General features: G+C 38.3%; 1 protein-coding gene across 2 annotated transcripts; it reads left to right on the plus strand.

The window, feature by feature from the left end:
* The first annotated feature begins 1628 nt into the window (after positions 1 to 1628).
* Positions 1629 to 17988, plus strand: LOC134871713 (proline-rich protein 7). 2 transcript variants are annotated; one of them, XM_063894541.1, is made up of 3 exons: positions 1629 to 1886; positions 6822 to 8785; positions 16348 to 17988. In XM_063894541.1, exons 2-3 carry the CDS (start codon positions 8440 to 8442, stop codon positions 16989 to 16991), a joined length of 990 nt encoding a protein of 329 aa, XP_063750611.1. In that variant the 5' UTR covers positions 1629 to 1886; positions 6822 to 8439; the 3' UTR covers positions 16992 to 17988. The 2 variants fall into 2 exon arrangements, with proteins under 2 accessions (XP_063750611.1, XP_063750612.1); XM_063894542.1 differs by having other exon boundaries at positions 6827 to 8785.
* The last annotated feature ends 5397 nt before the right edge of the window (positions 17989 to 23385 follow it).

The raw sequence follows: 23385 nt of genomic DNA on the forward strand, positions 1-23385 counted from the left end.
GGGGGGGAGCGGGGGAGTGTGTGGGAGACAAACTCCCTTGTGAACTGTTGTATTTTAGCCTTTGGAGAGCATTTACATGCACAAAAACATATATAACATACTACAGGAAAGGGAGAAACCCCCAAAGTAGGTTGTGCACGTCCTGATAAATGTATGTTACACATTTATGTTTATGCAAATGAGAATTCCTCATAAAAGTTCAGTCAGCAGCAGTTACTGTGGTAGCTACTTACTTTTGATAAACTTTTTGATCCACTCTAAATTCCAATCTGTATGTCCAGGATACGTTCAATACAAATCACTCTGCCAGTCAGATTGATATTTCAACATTTATTCAATTGCATTTTCTTTTCTCTTTGAAAGAATTTCAATTAAAACTCTGTTAAACATACTGTTTCAAGAGGCTGTCTGCTCACAGTGATTTGACTTCAGTCTAATGAAGAAGCAACGTGTTTGCCAGTCAAATCAGCTGCAGGTACACTGGGCTCAGACCTTGAACTCTGTCGGTTGTTAAGGAAACCACCACCCTTTTTCTAAAGTAAAACACATGAATGATTCAGAGCCATATCTAATCACGAGAACATTTTTTCTTCTCTAATCCATGGGCTATAAACTGGAAGCAGCTGTTTTATATAGCAATTTATTTTTGTTGGAGTGTACCAAGGCTGTGTTCTTTCAAAAGCAGCCTGTTTGCAAATCCAACCCGTGTCTGTTTGCTTCATGTGGCAACCATCGTGCTGTCTGATAAATATTGAGTTTTAAATTTGATTGCCTCAAGGACTTATGATATCCTCCACAGTATAGGCATCAGAACAGATACACTTAATGATCACCATTCATTTAGTTTTGAATGCTTTAGTCAACTTTGTTACTTCTATGGTGTTCCCTGGTCAAAACCGCCATAGGAAATGAATGGGTAACCCCTAGATCATCAATCAGAGGATACACTCTCAAATTGACAACCATGTTATTTTGGAATATATTTTCAGTGTCTATTCTTCGTACGTTTACTCTAATTATTCATGTAAACCATTCATATAATTTCCTTTCTTAAAAGGGCTGTAAAAGTAAATGTGGTGATGATCAAGGTTTTTTGTGTTAATGAAAGAGCAGATAAAAGAGAACAGTCAAATTTGACAAGGAATAAACAGGACAGGAGGATTAGGAAATGTACTTTTTCATGTGTACAAGATGCAAAACCTCATTAAAAAAATTCCATGTTTAAAAAAACAAAACAATCAGAAATGTTGCATTCCTTGTGCACATGTCAGCAGCACTGAGAGCAGGCATTATTGGAGCAACCATGACATAATATGACAAAATACAACCCTGTATAATATTGAACATATGCTTGTGAATATCACCAACATAATTCACACTTTTACACATCCTCTCCAGTCGACCTGTCTGTGCAAAGTCGTGCGTCCTTGGAAAACCCCTGCCGGCACATGATCAGTATTCTTCATCATCATTCAGACAGACAGGCAGACAGGCTGCTGTCACGAAGCTGGAGAGAAAGAGAGAGAGAGGATTGACTGAATATGTGAGAGGAGAGAGAGGAAGAGGGGGAGGAGCCAGGCTGTCAAGGTGAACCGATAAAGCCCTTTTTCATTAGCCTTCATGTCCAGAACACGACGCGCAGCTCCCGGTAGAGAGGAGACAGAGAGCCGGGGAGCTCGCATCCTTTACGGGTGAAAATCTGACCAGAGCCGGTGGATTGTACACACATCCGACAGGGAACGGATGCAGGAAAGTGGTTTGAATTATTATTATTGTTATTATATCTTTTAACAAGACCGATTTTTTTTGTTATTCTTTATTTTTATTTTGGACATACAACTTAAATGGCATGGAGCGAGCTACTTAAGTGAGCCTCGTGCGCAAAGGTGAGTTTAAACCTTATATTAAAAAAAAATACCGTATGATTCAAACAGGGACCTGTAGTGTACTGTGTGTGTGTGTGTGTGTGTGTGTGTGTGTGTGTGTGTGTGTGTGTGTGTGTGTGTGTGTGTGTGTGTGTGTGTGTGTGTGTGTGTGTGTGTGTGTGTGTGTGTGTGTGTGTGTGTGTGTGTGTGTGTGTGTAAACTGTGAATTTAAATCTACGTAACTGTTGTTTAATGTATTATATTACCTGCTCTGTCGCCTTATCTCATGAGCTCCAAGCAGAGAGGATGTCCTACTCCTCACACATTCATTTATTGGCTTATTGTGGCGGATTTTCCTACAATCTTTAGACTCCTGTTGACAAGCCCTCCTGCTGTTTTTCTCATGGAGGATATTTTTAAAAAGGACATTGAGGGAAAAAGCACACACAGCAGTGCGTCTATTGCGTAATGCAGGGATCATCATTAGGTTTTGGACACACACATTGAGTTAAATTCAGAAGGTAGAGATACTGAAACACTGAGTGAAAAAGACAAATATCTGACGAAGACTTTTTAGGAATACTTTTTATGACATGAAAAAGAGGTGGATATACTCTGAATACTTGTGCTTACCCTCTACCAAATCAGTCATTTTGGTTTTACTCAACTAAGAATCTAATAAGCTCATCTCTAAACATTTAAAGTGTTGCTTTTGCAAATTATCTTTGAAGTAACTGAATAAAATAAAATCATCAATTTCTTTGGTCCATGACAGCCCCACAAAATACATATTTTACTAGTGTGTATTCCACATTTGTATACTTAAAATTGAGCATTTGAGGTGCATTCAAAACATGTAAAAAAACGTTGTGTTTTTGGTATCTACTTGTATTGTTATTTACTTCATTAATTATTCATAATATGTATTTGTTTAATTTATTTCTGTATGTTACACCATCTTATAACATTTATCTGACAGTGAGCAGGCCAGTAAATTTGACTGAGCATGATAAGTGTTGATGAAGGACCAGCCAACACATGATACTGAAAGATGCAGAGTCAAAGCTAAACATGACTTTAGCTAATGATGTGTTGCTTCAGAGCTCAACATGTGTTGGCCGTGTTTGCTTAGCATACAGGAGGAATCCTCATGGGATCACAACTTTTCAAATCACCATCATCATGTAAACATTTTGTTTTTTGACTAAATACCTGCACAACCAAACACAAATTTGCTCTTCGGGTTTTCTTAAAGTTTACAGATGTTAGCATGCCTAATGCCTGCTAATAATCAGCATGTTAGCATTGTCTTTGTTAGCCAATGTTAGCATATCAATGAATGCAACAGAGCTTTATCTGTTGAGTCTGAGTCTGGCTATATATGTGACCCAAGATAAAGAAAAAAAAAAACTGAGAATAAGAGAGTAGGGTGGTCAAACTTAAAAGAAAAAATAAACCTGCAAAAACAGGCATACATTGGGCCTCTAAACACTCCCCAAAAATACTGAACACCAAGAGAAAGTCTAACAAAACATGACTGGCATGAGGGGAGCCATTCTCCTAAAACTAGCAAGCTGTAAACAGAAACAAACTGCAGCTGAGTCCCATCAATCTGCTCAGCCATTCCTGCCCTCTTTATATACACTTGCCCAATCAGGCCTGATTAGGAATACCTGAAGAGAGAAAAGTGTGAGCTAATGCTACACAAGACCAGCTGGGGAAGCAGGAGGATAGAAAACATAAACGTAGTGTTTTAATGTCATACTTGGTGTCTGATCATTTGTCTTTAGATACCGTGTGACGTTTTTGACTCCACTCCTGGCCTTTTTACATTCAGTTTGATCTTCTATTGTGAAACATAAATTGGTCACACAAAATCTTTATATCATATCAGTTTACTATTTTAGTTGCTCTGAACCCATGTAGAGTTTGTTGTTACCTATACATTTTTAAAAAGTAAACCATTGGAGAACCATGAACCTTTGTTTTCAAGCACAAGTCACGTCCGGTTACATAGTTCGTAAAATTGGGGGACGATGTTTAAACAGGCTTATCCAATATTGATTGTGAAAACCTTGTTAAATGTTGTTGCTGAAAAGCAAGAAGTTTACCTTTTAAAAAAAAAAAAGTTTCTTCTGTGAAGTTCTATGATCTTTATGAAATGAGTAAAGTTTAAAGAATGCAAGGACACAAGTAGTATTAAACAAAACGAAATTAAAGGAAAGAATAGTTGGTAATTTTAAGATTTTATCTGAACCCAACCTCTCTTGGATCCAGTGATCATGTGTGCTTTGAGTGAAATGTGACGACAGACATGTTGCTTTCTGAAGCCTCAGAGGAAATGAAGTGGCCTGCTGAGGCTTCAGAAAGTGTCCTTGAAGCAAAAACACTCAATCCTCACATGTTTCCTGGCTGGATAAAGAGATCCATCTGAAACTGGTTTTATTATCCTGTGGTGTTGTGGTTGAGTAGAAAAGTTACATTTTAACAGGATAGGATTTTAATATTGTTTAGTTTAGTTTACTAATCGAAACAATCTGTATTGTACACAACGTATTAGTTCCAATAATAAGACAAAAGCATTTAGATTGTAACAATCATTTACTTCTCATAATCAAAATACACTGTATATAATGATTTTAAGTACTTGATATTAGTGGTGGAGGATTTCTAAAGCTAAGTTAACAATTTATTCATATAAAGTTGTATTTTGTAACCTTTTCGTTTAAATAATTTTTAATAATGAATAATCCCTTCTGCATATCAAACAAAGATCAGTTTATTTCAGATTCTAAACTCTAAGAGAAAAAGAAAAAACACGAAAGAGGGATATACATATAGTGAGCTTTCTTTTTATGCTTGTTGTCGTACATGTGTGGGATTGGAGGTTGAAGTCTTAGTATATATATATATAATGTTAAATGCCTGAATTGGACAGGCAGGAAGTGTGGGGGGTTGAACAAAATCTCCTTTCCACACCAGCACTAACAAACTGAAATACCATGAAGGTCTCTGCTGATGAATCACTCTGTTTTCAGAATACAACAGACACGGAAGTGTGAATTGCAAAATTGATATGGAGGTGGAAGATGAAAAACAAATACATGACATTAGCACTATGGCGCCACTTGAGTTTCAAATAGAACTGTAATACAGTACAAGTGGAAGCCACTCTTAGTTCAGCCAAAGAGAAAACGTTGAATCCCAGCTCAGTTGGACACCTCAAAGATCATCAGTTAGTGCTTGAGAAATAAAGACAACATTCATACAGTATGTTTGAAATATGGTTTCACATAGGTGTCATCAGATATCTTATTTCTAAATGGCTAATAATGTAATCTTTTCACTGAGTGTGGCTCGCAGAAGTCATGTGGAGCTGAGCAGATAATCTATAAATTGTAAAATATACAGGAAACTATCATTTCTGTCAGCAGAAATACTCAAACAGAGTGTCTGACTGTTGGCTCCACCAGATACAGGTGTGCTGTCTAATTAAAGCCTACTGGGTGGCTGGAATGAAAACCTACTTGACTTTCTATTTTAACTGCGTTGGTCTGATTTTATCCAAACGTTTGGAGTTACAAACCTTTTTGGAGTCGGTCTTTGGATAATCGGCACCTTCTTTGGAATTACATGTGTACTTGTCTTTCTCACTGCAGTGTAAGGAATCATTTGGCAGAATTTTTGGTCAAGTTAACATTTTGCAGACATCAGCTGCTAATCAAGCTGCAGAAAAGCTCCCTGTTTGTGTCTGTGATTATTCAGCTGTGGTTTTGGCACAAAATGATCCATGTATGCTGATGTCTGCCATTTAGAGGTTGCCAACTGTTTCCTTTTTAGCCAGATAATTATTTTAAGAAAATACAAACATGATTGGAAATATAAAACACGGTGACCTATTGGAAGGAGTAGAAGGAACAAGCATTTGTCTTTGCCAGAGTAAATTATTGACTTAATTTAATTGAGCAGACTTTTATAGAACTAAGAGTTGCTTGATTTGTCAACAAAGAAACTTGACAGAAAAAAAAAAAACTCCCCAAAACTGCTTTGTTAGAATTTCCACTGTTTCATCAACCACCAACTCTGGTTTGTTTGAAATAATGCTATTGTTAACAGGTTTAGAATTACATTCTAAATATAATTCTTATAATGACAATACATGTAGTTTTTCTGCAGGCAGCAGAGTAAGCCAACAAAAATAATTAACTATCTATAACTATAGTTTTTTAGTTGCCCAACCCTTATATTTGGTCAATTTCCTGCGTTTTCCGCCATTTTTTTGGCAGTACCCCTTTAACGACATATGTCGACATTCAAGTAACAAAGAACAGGAAGAATGAATTAAAACCAAAATGTCCAAAAACAACTTGTTGGATGACAGCTTCTTCTAACGTTTCGTTAACCCTAACCCTAACCCACCGATCTTTCCCCAAACCTAACTAAGTAGTTTTTGTGCCTAAACATAACCAAATCATTGCAGTGTTTATTAAGTAGTCCTGTTGATCGTGGAGTGAGATTAGAAAGAGGGCGTATACAAACAACTAATCTATTTTGTCGTTTTATTTGGAAGGCTTTTTCTTAATCATTAATGACTTTAACAATTTGAATGTAAAAGAGCTTGTTATTGGCACTGCAGTGTGAAAACATAGCTGAAGTAATTCATTAGTTTGAACAAAATAAGGAACAAAATGTCCTGTTTTTTTAGTTTTTGTTTCAGTGTCTTTTAGTACATCAATGTGAATGTTTTCTCTGTGAGCTGCCCTCTGAAGTGTGAAACTGATACTTACCCCCTGAGGTCGGCATCATAATCCTGCCTGAACAGCTGAGATTTATAAGCACATGGCCTCTGCGCTGTTTTTACTGCTCTGAGTTCTCACTGTGTGAAAATGTTTCGAGTTCTTCTTCTGATAATTCGCTGATGATGGTCTCGTCTCCTCAATTTGTGTGTCTTTGTAGAGCAGCATGAAGTCCAGGTGTCCCGCTGGGATCTGAGAGGGAAGAATTTGGCGTCCCTGTGGTACAGATGGACCCCCGACTCTGTTCCACCACAGCCCTGAAGGGACCAGCTTTTTGAGTCGACTTGCACGGACGTATCCTACAAGGATTCACACATCAACTCTGAGTTATTGGCCTTTCTGATTGGACGTTGCCTCAGTTCATCCAGGCTTTTGTGTCTTCTAGATTCCACAATTTCTCTTTTCCTTTTTATATTTTGGACTCGAAGTTTGGCCTTAAAGTTAGATGCAGTTGCAGCTTTATTTTTCCATCCGAAAAGATTGAAACCTTTTCAGCAACCACCACTGACTAAGTGTGGATTATTTTTAAAGAGGTCTGGTGGAGCCTTTGGAGTATTTAAATAGATATTAGCTGCTGCTGATTTCAAAAACATCTGGATGGATACAGCTGATTAACATGCAGAAAGAAAGATTTGCTTTATTTCCTGCATGTTAAATTGAATTTTTGGAACAATTTACCAGCTTTTACACCATTGGGTAACTTTGAAATGAATATAGACTCTGATATCAGTTGAAATGTGTTTATCTTTTGATATTTCAAAAAGGGCATTATCAAGATTTTCTTCATTTTTTTTTTTTACAGTGAATTTACTGGTGTTGCAGCTCTTGCACAGTAGGTTTATCCTTTAAAAAATCTGGACCAAAATCATATTTTGTTTGCCCAGTTTCTGCTGTCACGTTTTAAACTTGGAACACCCTTTCCTTTATATTCAGTGGCAAGCCGTGGCTGACACCAAGCCAATTAACCTCATCATTCACTCTTGGCATTTAGTTCTTTGTGAACCTTTTTCAAGGAATATCATTTAAATTACGTTTCATTTAATGAGGATGATAATGTAGATGATAGCACATATGATTGAGGATGCTACTTTTAATTGACGACCCTTCTTAAACATGACCTAGGCTGTAACTGTGAATCATATATAATATTCAGAAATGTAACAGCTATGTGTCAGTGAAGCTAAAGATTATACCTAATGTTACTGGATTTCCTCATCAACCATCCATGTGAACCTTTTTAAATTGAACTTATTGCCATTTACCTTTGAAAAGGAGATTCTAAGGATCTTGGATATCATTTTCTTGATAATTAAAGAAAAGTAAACTAGTAAACTAAACTAACAATTAAAGGAAGCAGAAGCCATTTTAATGTCTATCTAAAGAATTGAAAGAGCGTCCATCTTGAAACAAACCAAAGTAACCGAGTATTGGATCTTATTTCTTGTCATATATATATTTTTTTTCAAAGCATCAGTATTTAAGTCACGTGACTGAAATGTTGCAGACAGAAACATAAAGCTCTTTTGGACTGCTCTTAAATGCTTTTATTTTGTAAGCTCTCCCCTTGGATTACAGCCCAGAGGAAAGCAATGTCAGCAATTTGATTTTTTACTGGATGTGAAAAAGTGACAGAATTTTGCTTATTGACCCTGGAAACACAAGACACAAGCTTGCACAGATTGACAACGTCCAAAGGGCCACGCTTACGTCCCATCCTGTGTAGCTTAAATCACTTCTTCCTGTCTTTGGGGGAACTCTCAGCCCTTCCTGTCCCCACCATGGTGATGTCTCAGGGCACTTACACATTCCTGGCCTGTTTTGCCGGCTTCTGGTTGGTCTGGGCCATTATCGTCATGCTCTGCTGCTTCTGCAGCTTCCTGCAGCGCCGGTTGAAGCGCCGCCAGGAGGAGAGGCTGAGGGAGCAGTGTCTGCGAACCGTAGAGATGGAGCCACTCGGTTGCCCCCCTACAGGATACCCACTGCCACCTCCTCCTCTGCCTCCTCCTCCACCCTTACAGCTGCCCAGAGATCCCCCGCAATTCTGTCCTCCTCAAACCCTGTCGCCACCTGTCCCTCTGCAGGTTCCCCATCCCATGCCGCAGGCAAACTGGATCAGCATGCCAGGTAATATAAAATAATTGTATTTGTCCTTTTTTTTCTTTGCATACATTATAATGCAAATATGAATCCTTGTTTTATTCTGTTTATGGAATGTTCCCCTTGGTTTAACAGTATTAAACCATTTTGCTATGGAATAAACAGGTGGTTGAATGGTGGAGGTTAAAAGAGGCATTGGGGGAAATTGTTGTGAGGAGAAAGATTTCAAATGTTACCAATGGCCTGGTTTAAGTCTTTCCTCAGTGTACCAAATCATACCTCTGTACATACATACATTTTTGAGTATTTATCATTGAGCTAATTTGCGTTTTCTCAAGGTGTTGAGTAAATAATTTTTGTCAGGTTAGTTTTATTGATCTGGTTGGTTAACGTTATCCAGTGATAGACGTTCAACCCTAGATTATTTATCAAATAAACTGAAAGCATTTTTTAAAAGAGCTTGCCCTTTTACAAAAGCTTTCCAAAGATGGCTTCTATGGTCCTGTGGTACAGAAGATCTAGAGAAAAAACATCTGGATTCAGCTTTTAGCCAATTTTACAACTTTAAGGACCTAATGTTTTTAATAAGGGCTATAGAAGGGTTCCTAATGAGTAGTTTATTTGGTTTGAAAAAAAGAAATTGCCACCAATTTACAGACATCTTTCACAATGTAAGTCAATGGGAAAAAGTATTTCTGGGCTGAGATACAGAAGTTGTAGTACCCGCTGTTTGGCCACTACAAATATTTTCTCAAAGTCCAGAGCACTTCCTGGGGGCTTGGTAACGTCTGATTCTGGTACACGAACACGTGCAAAAAGTGTAGAAGGCGACGAATACAAGTGCAATCTCTAGCTGTTAGCTGTATATGGTGACATATAAAAACTGATTAAGTGGACGAGGCTAAAACTTTTCTCAGTCTTGAACCTAGATTGTGTGGCCGTGGATGTCTCCTGTAAACAATACAAACCAGTGCACATCTCAAGGAGATATTAAACCCATTACACCTTAATTCCTTTTATTTACAAAAACAAATTCATATTTCATATGTTAAAACTCTTGAACAAAAAATGCAACTAAGACTGAGGAATAATGAATGAATTCACATCTATATGGGCAGTAAAGATGCAGACAGAGAGGCAGAGGACAGGGGGAGGATTTCATTTTGTGTCGGATATTTTTAAGACACCTCCCAGCTTCCAGCTCTCTGCCTGCCTAGCAGTGTTCCCCGCGGGGCGTCATGGTGACAGCTGCCGCTGAAACGTGGGTGGTGACTGTGGAGGCTGAGCAGTGATGGAGCGAGCAACAACAGCTAAACTATAAAAGGAACACAAAAAAGACAAGAAGAAAAGGGACAATCAGGGAGAGTACAGGAGCACAGCTGGGCGGGAGAAGGAACAGAGTGGCCTTTTTTCCCCGGGGTTCCATCTTAAAAGATGTTTATCTCATATTAACGTTATGAGTTATTGATTACTGACTCTGAAGTGTTCTTTTCTAATGTAACTAGTTTTATAAGCCATTCGACAAAATGTACAGTTCATGTTGTCAAAAAAAAAATATATTCTTAAGGCTTCTGCAGTCTGAGATACATCCCAAAGTTGTGTCTGTATTGTCTCTAGTTGTACTGTATATATTGAGGCAGGATAATAGTAGACATTGCTTCACATTTGGTGCTCATCAAGGTTGGGAACCAATGTTTTTATTGATACTACATTTAGACCATCAGGAAGACAAGGAGTCTACAGACAGTTGTTGCAAGTCAAAGAACTACTAAAAAAACACAACACTGAATAAAAACCAACAGGAATAACAAAACTATTTATCTTTGAAACCATAATTCAACATGTAGTGTTGCTCTTAAAGACCGTTTTTAATCAATCAATTTACAACCTCAGTATTCTGGCTTTGGCAAATATAGACCATGTTCCAAACTTTAGACAACATACAAACATTTTTTTTTAACAATTCAGGCACCTTGAACCTGATCCACCCGATATAAAAAAGATCTTTAATCAACACCCTGCCTTGTTCAAATACTCCATCCAGGCAGCTGCCAACCACAAACTAACCTACAGAGCTGCTCCACTTGTGCAGTCGGCAGTTCAATGCCTTGCTCAGGGGCAACTTCAATCCAACTTGTTCCTGTCCAACATTTGCACAACTTTGCAGCCCTGATCATATATTATTATTTTATTTATTTTTTAACCCCAACAGTGTTTGTGAGCATATACAAAAATGTTTTGGGAACATTCTGCTTCACTCTTCTGGCAGAAGCTTCAAACTTCAACCTTGAAAGCTAAAAAACGCTTGCATTTTTGAGATGTCGGAAATTGAACAAAAGAGTGCAACTGCAGTGAAAATGATTGTCAGTGCTAAGCAGTATTAGCAATGAGCAGCAGTGCAGTTATTTCATATATGGCACTGAAGGACCTGAAGAAAATCCTGCAACATTAAAGCACTAAGATGTGCAGCAATTCTGCATAACAAAGATCAAATTTATTTATAAGTCCAGTCTCCTTTTTCTGTAGTTGGTATGTATTGCATTATAAATGTACTTATATTCATGCCTTTTTTAAGCAAACAAGAATGAATCTTAAAATAATTAAACACAGGAAATTATGACAAAAAAAACTATTAAGAGAATAATTAAAACACACGGATAAGCGGAGGAAAAGTGTGAAAACCTTTTCAAATCTGTGCAGAGTAAAGTGTGGGGATGAAAGAAAAAGGGATTACTGGAGAGTAAAAGGAAAGCTGGAGTGAGAATAAGAGCATCAGCTGCTGTCAAAGATGCTTAATGAGCACAGACAGACAGTATCGGATAAAACAAAAGGTTGGTGGAGTCTTGGTCACAAAGCAGACTGATGAAGAGGTTCAGTATCCAGGCAGCAGCCGAGCTAAAAGGGAAGCAGGTGCCGACCAGCTGAGCACAACAGAGGCTGGAGAGAGAGGCCGGAGCTGTTTCATTAACGGAGAGAGAAAGAAAGACGTGGAGATTGTGAAAGTGCTGAGTTTCCATTTACACTTCTTCGGATAGCATTAGAGATGATGGTGGAGAGGGATGAGAAAGGGGCCCCCAAGCCCCCAGGAAGAGGGCCAGACTTTGAAGCAAATATCTGTAGCAGCCAAACTTGCTGTTACAACTTACAAGTTTAGTCATGTGATGCCGTGGGAGGCGGGTGAATCGTAAAGAATGCCATTGCAGTAATCCAGTCTGGATGTAATGAATGCATGAATAAGTGTTTTGGCGACGGTGGGGGAGAGGGAGGTTCAGATACAGGTGATGTTCTTGAGGTAGAAGAAGGCTGTTTTGTGACATGGTTTACTGTACGTGATGTAGGAAAGTGAGGGTGGGGTCGTGGATGATACCAAGGTAACACATGTAAGTGGAGGGGTTTACAATGAAGCAATCCAATTTAAGTGAACAATCCTTGGTGGAGCAGGTAAGCAAGTTTGATCCGGTGATGATTATTTCAGATTTGTCACAATTCAGTTTGAGAAAGTTGTTTTGCATCAATTTTTTATGTCAGTGAGGCAGTTGGCGAGTTGGGTGTGTGTGGTTGCAGAAATGTATTTTGTAGAGAGGTAGAGCTGGGTGTCATCAGCATTACAGTGGAACTGGAGTTGGTGGTGACGGAGGATTTGTGTAAGTGGGGGGGATGTAGATGATGAAGAGCAGGGGACCAAGTACAGAGCCCTGGGGGATGCTGTAGGTGACTGAAGCCATGGGGGATTTGCAGATGTTGATGGAAATGAATTATTGTCTTTCAGAGACAAACCATGAGAGTTTGCCGAAAATATATAGGATAGATCCAGGTATTTTTGTTAGTGATTGCCATTTTGCATTTGCGCGTTGATCATATTTATACAGGAATGAACAGGGCTCAGCTTCCAACGCTGTATCCAGTTCTCTAAATACATCCATGGGTGGAACCTGAAAGGGTGTTTGTAGTGTACCTTTAATCAAGCACTGTTTTTATTTTGCAAGCATTTAACACTGTACTCATATCTATGGCATTTTATTGTGCACTTGTGGCATCAATGAGAGAGGTTACTGTAGTGCTGACTTTTGTATTGAGCCTATTTTACATTTCAAATTTAACTGAGGCAGCATTATTTTTATAGGACATTGGTTGGACTTAACAGATATTTCTGGTCAAACGAAAAAAAAAGGCAAACGGAAACACTGCACCACATACATCCTCACACTGTGTTTGGTGCTTTAAATGAAAGCCTTCTGATCCTCCTGCTGGAAACATCAGGCCCATGTGTTTCTGCTGATGTGTATTTAAAGGCGTGCTGGCAGCTGGTAGTATTGTTTTACAGCAGAAACACATGGACGGGGGAGTTAGGACAACAATGACAGTGGATCCTGTAGGTATCTATGAGGCATGATAGAGGAGTGATGGATTCTGGCCGAGTACAATCACACATACAAGAACACACACATTTGCATCTATAAATATATACAGCTCCATGGCAACAGTTCAACGAACAGCTGTGGATTTGAACCACTCTGATATTTGTTGTATTGCCTGTGAACAGGTTCATGCTGTGGGTTTGTTTTGTTGGTGTTGGGATGCTGGAAGTAAGGATAATTTACATTCAGTTACAATGAAATACAAAAAAATGAAAACATGAAACCTGAAAGAAGGTGAGGGAGAAGAAATGTGGCCTAGGCATAGACTGTGCACAAAAAGTGGGTGCAGCCACCAGGATACCATTTTGAAGCCATGAGTTACAAAGGTTTGGAGCTTGATTTGATTTGAGAAGACGGCAAGTCCTTTGCTTACACTGCCATGTCATACACTGTGAACGCTTGTTCTGTGTGTGAATTGTGACTGTTTATTCAAAATTTACACGGAAAACCAACTAAAAAAAGTGCATTGATGTTTCAATGTAGCCTACTAGCTTCAGTATCACATCAAATGTTATGAAAAACTTGAATGGAGTTTGAGAGGTAAAATAAGCATTACTCTATAGCTGTTGTTGTAATCTGTTGTTATCACATCATCTGAAAAGTAATATAGGTATCATCTCTTTAGTGGATCTCCTAACATCGAAATCAGCTTCAAACTTTTTTTAATTCTTGAACAGATTTCAAACTTTTCAGATTTTCTAAAAGAACTTGTGCAAAAAACTCAGGAGACAAGATAAAGTTAAAGCAGGAGGAAAGCTTGTGCAACATTTTTGACAAATATTGATTAGGATCTGGATAAATGTATCGAAGTGGATAAAGAAACTGCTTCCAGGTGTTACAAAACACTGTTTTGAGATTGATGTCTGTTGCCCGAGGCCCAAAAATATTTTCCTTTATACTAACAGCACAGTATAGTACAATCTCCAAGGTCTTTCCGACTCTCTTTGTCAAGTAAGAGGTATTTTAGAAATTTGCAGGATTTAACTTGTTTTAGAACATGAATGTGTTTTCCTTCTGAAATACCACTATTCAAGCTACACCTGTATTTTAACAATTGAGGACTGCTTTCTGTTTCGAACCAAGGTTAGCAAATCATCTAAAAGAACAAAATAAATATCCAGTCACTTTTGTCAGCTGTAGCAACCGCAAAGCCTTTAAGCTAAACGCAGGGAGTCTCTTGACTATGAATCATGTCTCAGTGTATCCTAAAATCTTTGTGACAGCTGAAAAACCTGAAAACATGGACAATGTCCAAATCTCTGCATCAGTCGAAACATTTCACTGCAGAGTTCTCTAATGGGAACAGATTGTAATGCTTCTCAGAGTGTAATCATCACCAGGTGTGTAGAAAATATTGCCTTTTGTTTGGCTGTGCAGGTAAAAGAGGATAAAAGTGTCAAGACACCAACAGATTTCTCTTTATGGAAATCTAAACAGAGCACATTGTGCAGAAGAAAACAAATCATGACAAGAATAACTAAATAAGTAATTTCATACAATTTCATGCAGTTATTTTTCAGAGAGCCTCCGGTAATGATGTTAATACGAAACATGGAACAGGAAACGATTTGTATAAAAATAATAGAGATTGAATAATATGCTCTATTTTTTACTACAACAATCATCAGCGCTCGTAAATTATTTGTACTGTCCAGAAACAAAACAGGGATACATTTACATTTTTGACTTTAGTTTCCAACACAGACTTAGAACAACAATTGACATTGTAGTTTTCTCCAGAACAGCTATCCAACAAACATTCACCATCATCTAACCACAGACGAATCATTTCAACCACCCCATTGCATTTACTGTGGCGCTACATATATGAAGCATTCAGAAAATGATTCTGCTGAAATCTGAATCTCTCTTAAGACATCAGTTGATGTTTGCATCATACATCTGACTGGAGAGATTGCAAAGGACACACATTGGAAAAGATGATAACAATCATTCTTCACCAAAAAACAAACTCCATGTATGAGCAAGCCTACTCTCAAACTTGAAAAACAGTCAGGAAGCAGGGTTTTGAATCTGCCATTATTTTAAGCCGCACTTGCAAACATTTTCAAACACTATTGAATGTATGTCTACAGGTGGTGTTTAATGACTGCTTCCAAAAACCAACACTGTCTGCATAATTTACACATTCATTACTCCCTTACAATAGAAGTAAATGCGATTTTAGACACTCGTGAATCATAACTCTGCGTCATCATTGACATTTGAATATTCATTTGTGAAAAATATTATAACACGACTTAGATGCTGTTTAATCAGTACCACTGAATATGATGATTCAGTCTTCAGTGAGAAGCAGAAAGATTGGAAAACAAGTGCGCCTAAAGGAGTGAAAGGGAAAAGTAAAATGTGTGTGAAAGAGATAGAGGAACAGAGAGCTTGGACCAAATGTTATGTGATGCTTTTTGTTCACACTACAGAACACATTGTCACACTTTCACAGTAGGAAGTTCATTATTACAATGTTTTGGGTTGGGATTCCTGACTGCAAAATGGTATACACTGATCACAAAAATAAGAATTGACTCTATATGTGTCATAATCCATCATACTTTTCTTTCTGGTTTGCATCAAACTATGACTTATTTATATGTACATTAAAGAAAAAATAATGCAGTAGAGCTTACACAGTGTGTTACAAATTGATAGCCTGAGATCCTGAGCAACCTTTGCGACTATTGGTGCCGGGTGATATTTCAGTTTGATAACTTATTTTCTTTCAATGGAAATGCATCCAGAGGAAATCATATATTGAGATATCATGATACCCATTATGCCCTTTGAATTAATTATAACAAGAATACTCAAATCACTCTAAAAGATCTTGTGGAAAACATTTTGAGGGAATAGCAATGGAAGATTGCAGTTTTGTTTTTACATTACAACGTAGTTCACAAACTGAGTATACATAGCCTTTTTGTTTAGGTTCATCTGAAACACTTTTGTTAATTTTGCCCTTAAGTTTCTAATAATTAGTTCAGTATATTCCATTTGTCAAGTAAGGTTATTTACCCAGGGACAATTCAAAAATATACTTTGCTATTTGGTTTGACCTATATAAGGAGATAAGATTCTAGCCATATATTTCAAACTCCTGTGACGAGTGGGGAGTTCTGTGATTAATTCAGTATCCTATATTTTCTTCTACAGACACAGACGTATTTGGGAAGCCGCCCTGCTATGAGGAGGCAGTTCTGATGGAGGATCCTCCTCCACCCTACAGTGAGGTCTTGTTGGACCCGCGGGGAGGCACCTATCTGAAACCCGTCCCTCCCCGAGCTGCACCACCGCAGCCTCCACCCTTTAGGGAACACCAGGATCCAGCTCCGGTGTTCACAACCGAAACCAGCAAGCCTCCTGTGACGGCGGTATTCCCCGAGCGAGGTTACTCCTCCCTCATACGCCTGCCTTCCTCCCAGCGCTGGGACTCATTGGGTCATCTCTTATCCAACATGGATCTGAACCACAACAACCTCACGCCGCCGGGTGCACGGTCCATCCAAGCCGCTACCGCGATGGCGACCATGCCCCGAAGAGAGCCCAGGACTCAACACGGGCTACGAGGGGGAATTCATGGACTCCAAGGAGGCATACAAGGACTCAGTGGAGGGATACAAGGACTCAGTGGAGGGATACAAGGACTCAGTGGAGGGATACAAGGACTCAGTGGAGGGATACAAGGACTTCAAGGGGGGATTCATGGGCTTCAGGGTGTTCATGGACTAAGGGGACTGGAGCCCAGTTGCGGCTTGCCAACAGCCTTCCCCTTGCTGGGTCGTAGCACCGCTGTCTAGACCTGGATAATTAGCACAGAAGTCTTACTAACCAATAAGTAGGTCCATCTCTAAAGAGCCTTCAAGCAGGAGATCTATGAAGACAGACTTCCTGTCGATATGCCTCCTTTGCTGCTCAGTGTTTACAGCACTATCAGCGCTAGTAGAAGAGATTTAATCCCCTAAAGAGCCAAAATAGGGTTAAAGTTGTGCGAAAGGCATCAGGAGTTCAATTCCCCATGCAGCTCTGTTGCTGGGATCATGGCTTTCGGATCGGAGTAAAAGAGGAAATTAAACACAACGTCTCACACCGGTGTGGTTGAGTTACAGAGGCATGCTGGTGTCAGTGAAAACAATTGACTGTTTCAAACAATGGAAAGGATAAATAAAAGGTCCAGTAATAATGCCAAAGGATGAGCAACAAGCACAGCTGTTTTTCCACCTTTTCGTCCTTCATTTTTTATCTCTCCCTTTCCTCTCTCCCTTTCCTTGTGTTCATCCCCGCTCTCCTCTCGTCTCTCTGTGCCGGTGCAACCTATTGTACCAGCCTGCCGTTGCCATGGCTCCTGGGAACTGTCTGTTGCTCACGTCGACCTCTCCTCTTCTATCTGTGCGAAATTTCCGAAAGACTCTGTTCACAGCTCGTCTCATCTCAAGGACTGCAAGTATTAATGGTTACAAAAGAGCACGTGGTGTGAGCCTTCAGTGGAGAGTCGGCCACCATGTTTGTGACGTTAGAGCTCCGAAGGCCAGTTTTCACAAAGACAGACAAAACCAACTTAGAGTACAACAAGCCTTCCAGAGAACCAAGCGTACTTGGATTGCATTTTGTAACATGCTGCGTTGTTGTTTCTAATGACTTTATGGCAAACTGTTGCGGTTTGGCCTAAATCTGGTAGTCTGGGCCCTTTTTGTGGCCACGGAATGGCAATGTCTGGGTCATTTGAGTGAAAAAACACACATTTTTCTTGTACAAATGTTGCTATCATTCTCTTAAGCTTTGTGATAAATGCTCAAATTGCTCTTGTGAAATAAAAAACATCTTCACATGCTAGGCTTCTTCTAATAATTTGAGTTAAAGAACAATATGCGATCAGCTAATTGTGTTTTTATGCTCAACACAGAGCATCTTTACATCAAAATTAAAGTTTGTAACTTTAGTACCTTTTTGTATTTACTTAGTAGCATCTCCTTTACAGTGCCAATCATTTATTATTAACTAACTGTTTATTAAGAAACTGTTGACAATTAGAAATATGCAAAATAGCTGTTCACAGTGATTGCTTGAAATACAGCCAACATCAACGTAGCATCTCAAGTTTATCATCATCTTCTTTAGTATCTGTACCATTCAGAATTGCTACTTTAATGAAAGGGACGTAAGAGATGTTCTATAGCCTTCTTTTCCTGACATCTTAAATTTCCACATGAATTATTCATCAGATTATCATGTTCTTTTTCCTCTGCTTCTCTCAGCATAACTTCGTTCTGAACGTCTGCCTCTGCCAATCAGGAAAGCCTTAAATTTAAATTGTGATTTTCCCTTTTTTCTCCGACTCCCTCAGTTTCTGACTCACTCTAACCTAACCTCACATCCTCCTTTTATTTTCCTTACCATGTCTTTGTTATTTTCTTTTTTTAATCCTTTCTTGATCATCATTTATCTCCAACTGCCTTTTGTGTTGTTTTCCATTGTCACTCCAATTTATTCTAAGGCTACTGCTTCTTTGATGCAACATTGAATAACAAGGAAATGGAAACGCCACTTTGCTGCCACTCATATCTCATAAGGATTTTTTACAATTTATGAACATTTCTCTGCCTTTTATGTGCTGATAACAACGCTTTTATTTCACTTCATCTCAGCATGTCACTCACATTCTGTAGTTGAGGCGACAGACTTCTCAGATACATTTGAAGTCATATGTTAATACAAAAGCTTAATGTTTTTCAAGTTGAATTACTATTCACAAAAGCTTGAAAAAGTGTTTTTTCTTTAAAAAAGGTTTGACTTTGCAAAAAGAAATACAATTTTCCCTTCTAAAACATCAGGTGCTGTATTAGGCAGATGCTATTTACACCCGGGTGACTATGGGCAACAATTGTATTTCCACCACGGTGACTACAATCAAAAATGCTATTTACACCAGGGTGACTATAGTCAATAATGGTATTTGCACCCGGGTATAGACAACAGTTCTATCTGCACCCGAGTGCAAACACACAGTTTTATTAAACCTCATAACTGTGATTACAGCAGAGGGGAGTGGGGGATTTACAGCAGTAGCTTACAAAGGCACTACACTGTTAATGTTCAGTGGAAAATCAAATACTTGACTTAAGGCTTGACGTCACCCCGCTGTGATGTGTTGTACTTAAAGGTCCTACCATGCTATAATAACAGGTAATTTAGTTTTGTAGAGTTGCAGGTTTAGTGTCTGTAGATTTATAGACTTTCTTTTTTTATATAATCAGAGATGAATTAGTCAAATCTTAGGATCGATGTTTCCTTCTGGTCTTAAGATAATTGGTGATTTTGCGACAGGTGTTAAAAGTTAAACACCTGTTTTACATAAATGATGTGACCTGGAGTAAAATTATTCTTGACTTGAAAAAAAGAGTGGTGCGGCAGCAGTTTTCTAAACTTGTTGGCCGATCAAGGTGTTTTCACCCTTTACAGAGATCACCAGTTACAAGAAGATTGAAAGCGAGAGCGACAACTACAGCAATTAGTTTAAATGTCACATCCTTTCCGCTCTTCCCATTCCCTGCGGCCACAAAATAATGGTAATAATGCTTTTGAATTATCATAATTATGGTTACCATCAATGTGAAGATACTAAATAATAATATGTCAGTCAATTATCATAAAATGCTGAAGGGTCAGGATTGGAATTTGGTTAAAGGTAAAGAAAATATCTTTGTTTTAAGAATGACATTTCCTCTAGCACTTGTTGTTTTATTGCACACATGAATTGTTGTTATCCATGCCCGTTAATTTGGGTATTATAATAAATAATAGAACTTACTTTTAGAATGACAATTATTTAATCTATAAGTAATTCACCTGCTGAGATAAGCTTATATTACAGATATGATAGGCCTTGTTAATTACAACAATAGGACATAAAAACAGAAAGAGAACGTTATCAGACAATACTGTATATACTCCAATGCTTTGCTTCTTTCTATTACAACGACACACCTCTAAACAACACCAACACCTTGACAAACACAGATATCAGGTATTCAGTATTCCACAGGTAGAAAGAGATAATGTACTTTAAACAACAGCCGGTAAACCCCAAACTAGAGAAGAATGACTTTCTCTGCCCACACTGACAGTTCAGGGTTTAAATGAAGGTAAAATGGAGAATCGAACAAAAACCTTCTCTTTTTAAATCGGTTATTTTTGTTCAGAGTATAAAGTATAATACCTTTTTTCAAACCAAACAGCAGTCTACGGCATAAAATGATTAATGGTTTTCTTCAAATACTTCCATACATTCCTAGTAAAAGATTACAGTCTGAGATTGGAAGTCATCAAAAGCTGTCAGGAGGGCATTTATTAATATAAAAAAAGGTCATGACATTGACGACAAAATTATGAACCAGTTTCCTTGGCAACAATCCGACAGTTTGACAGTTTGACTCCTCCTGCTGGCCCGGGATGACATTTTTCCACCCATCAGAAAGACAAAAAAAAAAAAACCGACACACCGCTGAGATTTTTCTCCTGACTCAACTGTCTAATGTCAGGCCTGGGATGGCATCTGTGAGAGAACGTGTTGCCTGGCAACCTGCTCAGCCATGTTTACATGTAGGGAAGAGAAAACATCAGTACACTGCAACACTCATCGTCACAGCAACGACTGAGCATTTCTACCACATCGTAAAACTTTTAGACGCTAATGATTTAAATAAGGGCTATAAAAGTGTTTGTATGAGCCATATATGTGTATTGCTTATCATGTTATATTATTTTGAACAGTTAGTGGCAGGGATTAGCTGCACAGGGTTCATAAATAGGGTCATAGGGCTGGAGGAGCGAGAGCAAACTGATCTTACAAGACGCGGCAGATGCTAACATCCAACGACCGATAATCATCTGTTTTTTGTAAAGATCACTTAGTCCCCTCCACTGGTAAATAATGGCAAATGGAATATAGGAATAAGGAAGATGTTATTGCCATTGTTCTTACTGGGTAGTTGATTTATTTACAAATAAAAATGGCAGCTGTCCATGTGCAGACCATAACAGGTTCAAGGGAGAAAGGGTGATAAAAGTTGCTCAGTCACTGATTAAGATGCAAAGTTGAAAGATATTCAGGTACATTTCAGAAAGAAGCATGTGTACGTTCACAGCCAACATTTTATCCAAGCATTGTTCGTTTCAGGATTTTATTTTCCATGTTTTTTTTAGAAAATGTTGTGTTTAATCATCCCACATCTTGTGTTTCTGAAGTTGGATGTGAGGTGGAAGAAATCCTCAGCATGTGTTGAGAGTCTCTATAAGAGTGTAATCAGAGCTCATTTCCACTGATTAATTATTGGTCAGAGAAGTCTGCTCACCAAGTGGCCAACAAATTGATTGGACATCCTTTGGAGTGTTCACATCTGTCAGCTTAATAGCGACCGCCTTCAGTTTTAACAACAAGGTCACAGAAAATAAAAGCTCATTTTCTCTTAAAAATGCTTGATTTAAAAGCAAAAAACTGCTTTAAAAAGCTGCACCCATTGAGCATGAAATACACAGAAACAAGAAAGCAGTGGTAGGAGAATGGTAGAAATGTTGGGATTTAGTCAAAGCAGTGACATGATGAAATCAGGTGTAAATACCTTATTAAATATGTTAATTAGTAGAGGTGGTTTCAGGTCATCTCAAGGTAGTTAATTACAGCTGGATTCAATACACGTTGCCACAGAGAAACACAGGTGTAAATAATGATGTTAATGAGGGCTGCTCGTTAGTACCATTAGAAACACCTGTGCTTTTCCTGCTGCGATTAGTCAAAATGTGTTCTCTGGAAAAGCCTAACAGATTCTTCCATTTACAATCTTCCCCTAAAAGGATCTTCTCCAAGTAAATATACAATATTGCTGAAATTCATTAACTCAACTTCTCTTTTTAAATTAAGAAAATGTAGTGTTAAAACTTAGATATTTAGACTGAAGGGGAAACATGTTTTTGTAACGTTAAAAATATCTTGTATCATAACAAGGATCTTGTTTTAATGATTAAATGTTAGTGTCATTGAAACTGAGCACACATTTATTAAGTGATGGCTCTGTGCTCTTATACGCACACACAGTATACATATATTAACTTGTGTGCAATAAAAAAGTAACATTTTGGCAAGATCTCAGTCAATATAGCATGTAAAATCATTAACTTTAAGATTCTCATTCTGAACTGATGTAGATTTCAAATCAGAATCATGAAACCTGAATAACGTTGGCGCTAAATTAATGGACTGCAACTCTTTACCAGGCAGCTCTTAAGCCTGTTTATCATGCAGTACTTATGAATAATGAATACAAATGATCAGATTTTGAATTTGATCTACAGGAAAATATTTCCCTTCCCCACTGTCAGACTTTGACCTTCCTGAGGTTAAGACTTTCATGTGAGAAAGTCACGGTCTGAATTCATGTTTGGGAGGATTGCACCCTATAGGAAATATATTCTAAACAACAGCAGTCAGAACACAGAGATGACAGCTTTTCCTATGACATAATTATAAAACGTTTAGTAAGACCAGAGTGAATCATCAGAGCACAGGAAGCTACAAGCATTCCCTCAGAAGCGGAAAAGAAATACAATGAGGCCATCCAGTGGTGGAGATGTAGACTACAAGAGAAGAAGATTTAATTTGACTTTAATTTTATTTTTGTAGGTTGAGGAGTGCTGCTGTGCTGACACGGTTGGTAGACATACCTTTGAATCCAGCTGGTCCTTTTGCAGTAAATCCATCCATCCATCTTTTCCTGCTTTTCCGTCAGGGTCGGGGAGGTAACAGCTCCAGCAGAGAGCACCAACCTTCTCTTTCCCTGGCCACTTTGCAGTAAATGTTTTAGTTATTTTATAAACAAATTCTTTTTGAGTAATAAAACCTTTGCAGTGCAGCTTTAACATGTTAAACTTGTTAGACAGCTAGATGTGTCTTGGTGCTGAGAACAATTAAGTCTGCCAAATGGCATTTTTAATTAAACAAAAATCTAGAATGACACAACAATTTCCGTTCATTTAGAAATCTGGGTTAAATCTAGTGGGGTTTAGAAGTTAAAGAAGTATTCCCTTGATGTAAAAACCATGTGACGATTGCTAGGACTGCATCATCCTGAATGATATGCATGTGTTTTATTGTTTTAGCAGTTGTAAAAGCAGGTATTTCTCTGGATTTCCTTTAATTAA

The sequence above is a fragment of the Eleginops maclovinus genome, chromosome 11, assembly GCF_036324505.1.
Source record: "Eleginops maclovinus isolate JMC-PN-2008 ecotype Puerto Natales chromosome 11, JC_Emac_rtc_rv5, whole genome shotgun sequence".
NCBI lineage: Eukaryota > Metazoa > Chordata > Actinopteri > Perciformes > Eleginopidae > Eleginops > Eleginops maclovinus.

What these genes read in the sequence shown, in the direction of transcription:
- LOC134871713 (XM_063894541.1), top strand. Translation starts at nt 8,440, where the DNA reads ATGGTGATGTCTCAGGGCACTTACACATTCCTGGCCTGTTTTGCCGGC. An exon ending in AAACTGGATCAGCATGCCAG is followed by an intron (nt 8,786 to 16,347) that starts GTAATATAAAAT and finishes TTTCTTCTACAG; the next exon opens with ACACAGACGTATTTGGGAAG.